The sequence below is a fragment of the Octopus sinensis genome, linkage group LG2, assembly GCF_006345805.1.
Source record: "Octopus sinensis linkage group LG2, ASM634580v1, whole genome shotgun sequence".
Taxonomy (NCBI): domain Eukaryota; kingdom Metazoa; phylum Mollusca; class Cephalopoda; order Octopoda; family Octopodidae; genus Octopus; species Octopus sinensis.
The window spans coordinates 127,422,396-127,429,895 of record NC_042998.1 but is presented as its reverse complement, the minus strand read 5'-3'; the positions used below and the strand labels follow the sequence as shown (position 1 = coordinate 127,429,895).

General features: G+C 33.9%; 1 protein-coding gene across 10 annotated transcripts in view; it reads right to left on the bottom strand.

The window, feature by feature from the left end:
• LOC115225832 (5-hydroxytryptamine receptor 4-like) overlaps window positions 1–7,500 on the bottom strand; it is a 384,417-nt gene that overhangs the window by 374,926 nt on the left and 1,991 nt on the right. For 6 of the 10 annotated variants that reach the window (XM_036499240.1, XM_036499246.1, XM_036499245.1 and 3 more), the window contains exon 1: window positions 3,590–6,419. Coding sequence is in view for 2 of the 10 variants with exons in the window: in XM_036499252.1 (XP_036355145.1) it covers window positions 3,765–5,045 (1,281 nt within the window). In the remaining 8 variants the exon portion in view is untranslated. Of the gene's footprint in view, window positions 1–3,589; window positions 6,420–7,032; window positions 7,209–7,500 lie in introns of those variants that run through there. The other 4 variants (XM_036499248.1, XM_029796805.2, XM_036499239.1 and 1 more) reach the window with 3 other exon arrangements.

Genomic DNA, 7,500 nt, shown 5'->3' with positions numbered 1-7,500 from the left:
GAATCGGCATTTTGAGTCTGCTCCATTTTTCATCACATTGGCCTGGTAGTTCCGGGTTAATAGGCTTTGGTCTTGAGCAGCCAGGATGAAACCTTCGCTCTCTGCTTTTAGCCCTGAGCTCCGCAGCCACTGATGGGTTTGCTTCTGGTCAACATCAGCTTGTTTGCTGCGATTATTATTATTATTATTATTATTATTATTATTAATATTATTATTATTAATATTATTATTATTATTATTACTATTATTACTATTATTATTATTACTATTATTATTATTACTATTATTACTATTATTATAAATATTATTACTATTATCATTATTATAATTGTTGTTGCTGTTGTTATGGCTGTTGTAGTTGTAGTTGTCGTCGCCGTCATCGTTGTTGTCAAGGTAGCAAGTCAGCAGCCCTGCTAGCGCATTAAACGAAATACTTGGCTGTGTATTTCGTCTGTCAGTAGGTTCTGAGCTCATATTTCGCCAAGGTCAGCTGTGTCTTTCAAGCTTCCGGGAGCGATAAGTCGATAAATTATGTACTAGTCATGTACTGGAATCGATGGACTCGACTAACCCCACTCTCCAAAAATTTCAGATCTGTATATTGTAGAAAGGACTATTATTATTATTATTATTATTATTATTATTATTATTATTATTATTATTATTATTATTATTATATTATTATTATTATTATAATAATAATAATAATATAATAATAATAATACTGATAATAATAATAAAACGAAGAAGAATTACATTGCTGTTATCGTTGTTGTTGTTACGTTCTTGTTATGATCGTATACATCTGAAGAGTGATCATGGAAGACAAATGACAACGAAGGAGGCCCTCATTAGGAAAATATTAAATTTCGTACGAATCACATAGTTATTAAGAGAAATTTTGGAACGTGAACTACAACATTGAACATGAAATTTTGAACACAAAATGGATGAAAGGTGAACTTAACATTGCTACCATTTAGAGTCAAGAATGGAAAAGGGACGTAATTAAAGACTGCTTGACATGTTGCCCAGTTCTCTTTCACCAACCCTAACTTATTTATGGGTGGGTGTGGGCCTGAGCTCAACGTAGCAAACAGGAACCATTATGGAACTTCAGCATGGTTTCATTACCTGTTAGAAATAACGGACGCATCTACACAAATACTTCAGCCTAACATCTTAAACGAAGACACAACTCATGTGATACTGTAGTCTTAGGTATTTTACGACACAAATAAATATGCAAAAATAGCAACAAAATTCCTACACGTCACACATTGCCAGTTCGAAGAAAGAATAGTTTGGGGTAAATGTTCTCTTAATTATATCGCTAAAATACTAATCAGATCTTAACAAGCAAAAACAAATCAACTTTCACACAAACAATAATTTAAAAAAGCTCAGGGTTTACATTTTTTTTTCTATTTTATTGTGTAAATAGCTAACAATACATTTCTTACACAAATAAGTAGAACTCAAACAGAAAACGGAAATAACAAATAAGTGGCAAAACTTTCCGCAGCTGCATCGTAAAAAGTAAAACATCCAACAACATATGCATGCATAACCGCATACATACACATACATACATACATACATACATACATACATACATACATACATACATACATACATTCATGCATACATAGATTCATACATAAAAGCTTACATGCAAATATACATATATACCATTATTACACGTGTAAGTGTATATTATATATATATATATATATATATATATATATATATCTATATATATATATATATATATATATACATGTATATATACATATAACACACACACACACACACACACATATATATATATATATGTATGTATGTATCTATTTATACACAAACATATTTATGTACGTATGTATATGTATATGTATGGGCGCTTGCACAGTGTGTGTGTTTATAAAGCATGTACTTATCGAGTCTTGTTGAAATGTATTTCAGTTTATATATATATATTAAGCATACATAAGTAGAGGAACAGAAATAGGAAGATAGATAAATAAATAGATAGATAGATAGGTAGATAGATAGATAGATAGATAGATAAATAGATAGATAGATAGATAGATAGATAGATAGATAGATAGATAGATAGATAGATAGATAGATAGATAGATAGATAGATAGATAGATAGATATAGACACGGTCTCATATGCAAGTGTATATACGTCTAAGTGAATATTAAATGAGAAGTAATGAGCAGACTCTGCCAACGCGTTGATTTACAAAATACAGAATCCGTATTCACTGAAATTAGTGTACAAATATTTTGTCCTGAATATAGAGTCGGTCTAAATAAACGGCTTAGATCATTCAGTTCTGAATGTTCCGACATGACCTCAGTAATGTTTAATCAAGACAAACTATAAATCTAAAGCAACCTGTAAGGGTACATGTATATAATCGCAGTGAAAAGGAAATAAAATAAAGACAGAGCTGAACCAACGGAGTGAAAGAAAGAGTAGATATGTTATAATTAAGGAAAAATGCGGAAGAGATATGAAACTAGAGAGAATAAGTGGGAAAAACACACTCGAAAACACACAGTTGTGTGCGTGTGCACAGCTATCTGTCTACACGTACACACAAACACATACACATATGTATCTGTCTATTTACCTGTATATATGTGTGTGTATGTGTGCGCGCGCGCGCGTGTGTGTGTGTATGTCTATAAAGCATGTATTTATCGAGGCTTGTTAAAATACTTTACATTTCGACGAGTAACAAATGAGGTGAAACCTGAAGACCCAGTCATCTCATTTTCTAATATAGTCCTTGAATTTGTGTTCACTGGTACTCTTCTGTTAAAAACTTTAACACAGTCTCTCAGTTCATTCATGCAAATACACACACGTGCATATATATATATATATATATATATATACATATGTGTGTGTGTGTGTAAATATATGCATGTCTCTCTCTCTCTCTCTCTCTGTATATATATATATATATATATATATATATAAATACATACGTATATATGTGTGTATATATATACATATGTGTGTATGTACGTATATATGTATGTATATATATATATAATATATATATAATATATATATATATATTATATATATATATATATATATATATATAATATATATATATATAGACGTAGATATAATGGATTTTATATAATAAAATGTGAGTTATACGTTTGAGCCTACGAAGCAACATTTTTAGCTGTTACTATTTATGTTCTACAATCTTATTATTTGGCATTGTATTTTGTAATGGGTTCTATATAAAACAAATCTTTAATCACTTACTAAAATAATTTTATACATACTTTAAGACACATATATCAGAACACAGACGTACACATATACACGTACACAAGCACATACATACATACATACATACATACATACATACATACATGCATGCATGCATACATGCACACATACATACATACATACGTACATACATACATACATACATACATACATACATACGTGCATGCGTGACAGAGGTCAGACGTGCTTGGTAAATGATTACGTGGTACCGTGATACGAAATACAAAAAAAAACGTGAAGTTGTATTGAAATTTTTCTCACTTACCTTGGAAATGTCCCTTAGTTAGCTTGTATTTGTTATTGTTGTATAATAGTGGCAGTAGTAGTAGTAATAGTAATAATCGTAGTTATTGTTGTTGTGAGAGTTATGACTATAGGAGTTGTATATATTGTTGTTGAGCTTGTTATTGTTATAGTTAAGATTGATTTTATTGTTTCTACTATTGCTTTCGTGATGTAAGTTGATGTTGTTGTATTGGTGGTGGCGGCAGTGGTGACGGTGGTGGTGGTGATGGTGGTGGTGGTTGGTGGTGGCGGTGGTGGTGAAGGTGTTCGTGGTAGTTGCTTTGCTGGGGGTAGTTGTAAATATTATTACTGTTGATAATTCTGTTGTCGTGTACGTAATTGCCGCTAACGGTTGTATATCGGTGTGTGTTACTTTTTACACGGTCAATATTACTGTCGATGCTGTTATTGTTGTCGAAGGCGTCGGTGCAGTGATTGTTATTATTTTCGTTGTTGATGTTATTGCTTTTGTTATTGTAATTGTTGTTGTCACTATTCGTATTCGCCTTGCTGAGTTCGTGTTTGATGTATTTGATATAACACTCACTGTCGTGGTAGCCACTACGTTTAACGATGCCCTTACTTTTGTTGTTGTCTTCTCTTATGAATTCTATACAATTATCTAAGGTTTTGTTGTGACTGTGGTCGGTGTGGTGACTGTATTGTTTGAAATATTTGTTATCGTTGTCTTGGAAATAGAAACGGTTGGTATTGTTAATATTGTTGTTTGTGTATTTGAAGCTGTTATAGTCGTTTTGCTTGACGTCTTTAAGGGTGCCGTAGATGTCGTCGTTGCTGTAGTTGATAACGCTCTTACTCAAATTACTTGGGTCCCTGTTCGTTTTATTGTTGTAAGTGTTGTTTAGATCGCTTTTATCTACCTTGTTTTGTCCACTTTTATTTTTATGATTGCTACTTTCACTTTTAGCGGTGTTGGTGTTGTTACTATCGCCGTCGTTGTCGTTGTTGTTACCGGTATTTGTCTTTCTGATGTTGTAATTGTTGTCACGCTTGACTCGCTGTATTTCTTCTTTGTTATTGTCGTTATAGGAACAGTAATTATTGTTGTTATTGTTGCTGCAGTCAGAAACGTAGGGGAAATGATCAGAGGTGGACGAGTGGTAGTTCTTACTGATATGATAACAATTATTGTGGTCTTTGCTGTAGGTTGTGTCTCTAATTTTGTTGTGATTCCAATCTTTGTACTTGCTATTGCATCCAATGTTATTTTTAATCTGTTTTATATGGATGTTATTGTTATTGCGTTTGTTGTTGTTTTTGTTTTTAATCTTATTATTGTTGGTGTTAATGTTTTTGGTGTTGTTATTAGTGGTGATAGTGGCGGTAGAGTTAGCACTGTTATACGTATTGCTGATGATGATGTTGGTGGTGTAGCGATCTCCTTTAAATAAACTGTCCAGTACCACTTCTGCCATAGCTGTTTACATTTCAGCACCAACTTTCCAGTATCCCTCTCGCCGAGACTGAAATATATCTCTCTCTTTACTATATATACATCTACCTTTCACCTTTGATGTAAGACTACTTTGTTTCTTGCTCTCGTTGCTGCTGGTATATATTTCCTTAGTTATTTTTATGTTATTTGTAATCCACTTCTGTTCATCGCGTAATTGTTATTCTTTATGTTGTTATAAAATTCTTTTGCAAAAATTCTTTAATTCTTTAAGATATCTTTAATGCCTGCCATCCGTTGTTATGGTCATTTTGAATTTATGTCTACACAAATTCATGATTCTCTGCAATTAAAAATATATATACACTTATTTATTTAACTAAGTGCTTATCAATGAATAAGATTCTTCATGCGTTTCATCTATATATTTGACTGTCTGTCTATCTATCTATCTATCTATCTATCTATCTATCTATCTATCTATCTATCTATCTATCTATCTATCTATCTATCTATCTATCTATCTATCTATCTATTTATCTATCTACCTATCTATCTACCTATATTTATCTCGGTAGCTATGTGTGTCCGTATGAGTGAATATATGTACTTGCATATATATGTATGTATGGATGTATGTGTAATTAGTCGTACTCTATTTTTGGATATATAATTGTATTTACTGTTTTTGCGAGAAAATGCGTCTGCGCATCGTGTGTGTGTGTGTGTCTGCGTGTGTATATGTGTCTGCGCGTGCGCGCGCACGTGTGTGTGTATGTATGTCTGTCTGTCTGCGTGTGTGTGTGTGTTTGCGCCTGCTTGCTTACGCGTGAACGTCTTTGAGAGAGTTATTGGATATGTGTGTATGTTTGTGTAAAATCCACGTGAGAAATCTAGAAATATTACAATTTTTCAAAGGACACCTATATAAACACATTCAGGATTTTCATTCACGCACACACACACACGCACGCACACACGCACACACTCACACACACACACACTCACACACACACACACACACGAACAAAAACAAAATTTCAATGCAACGTAAAGGTAGGCGTAAACCGTCTATGAAGATGATGCTAGCCACTACATCCACACAACAACAAACTCAATGACACCGATAAAAATAATGTAATATTACAATGCAAACTTTGCGTCGGTATTTTATGTTTGTATTGCGTTTCGTTATCGCTGTTAATGTTGTGATAGCTATTGATGTTGATGCTGTTGCTGTTATCGTTAGTGAAGTTACCTGATATTTTTATGTTAACTTTTTTCCTGTTCCTTTTTTTCTTTTATTATATTTTTTCTTTGTATTTTTATGATGTGTGCATTAACGATCCTTGGTATATATATATCTCCTTCGACAGGTGTGCAACAAGCAAGATCAACAACAACAAATACGAATACTAATACTACTACTACTACTACTACTACTAATAATAATAATAATAATGATAATAATAGCGATAGTAGTATTAGTGGTAGTAGTAGTAATAGTTGTAGTAGTAGTAGTAGTAGTAGTTTTTCTTGATAATGGTAACAATAACAACTTGATCAACAACAATGTGAAAACTACTTAGAACTGAAATCTGTGTGCGTGTATGTATGTGTGTGTGTAAGAGAGAGAGAGAGAGAGAGAGGGGGGGAGAAGAAAAAGAGAAAAGTAATAAAAGAACGAAGTAAGTGTGAGAGAGAGAGAGGTGTGTGGGGAGGGGGCAGAAAGAAGATGCAGAGAGAAAAAAATTAATGCTATATAGGTGTGTGTGTGTGCAATGCTTTTTTGTTTTTCTTTTTTGAATCTCTTTCGTTTTCGTCGTAGTAACTCTTAGAAGGATTTTTTTTTTTTTTTTTTTTGGACTTGTTTGTTTGTTGAAACGGTAAATATCCTTGTTTTGCTAGCTTGCCAGCCTGCAAGAGCTGCTGAGTTTAAAGTGAGAGTGTGCAGCAAATACGCGGCTGGTGTCAGAGGGCTGCACAACTGGAGATGTGGAGATACCTACCCATGCATTTCGGATCGATAGCCAGACGAGCGAATCATTTCATTCGGCTGCTGTTTTATTTGGTTCGCTTACACACACATACACACACACACTGACTTCGTTGCTGTTGTTGTTTGTGGTGGTGGTGGTGGTGGTGGTGGAGGTGGTGGTGGGGGTTGTGGCTCTGTTATGGCTGCTGCTGTTGTTATCATTGTTGTTGTTGCTGTTGTTGTTGTTGTTGTTGTTGCCGCTACTGCTGTGGATGTTTGTTGCTGAAGGTTGTTGGTGGCGCTATTGTTCCTGTTCATATTTTCTGAAAATGCTCAAGAGGAAAGATGATGATGACGTCGACGGCGACGACGACGACGACGATAATGTAGATGATACCGATGATAGTGATGGTGGTGGTGGTGATGGCTGCTGCGCTTATGATGGTGGCGTTATCGCCGCTGCTTCTTCAGAAAATGATGGCTGTGAGAGCAGTGTTGT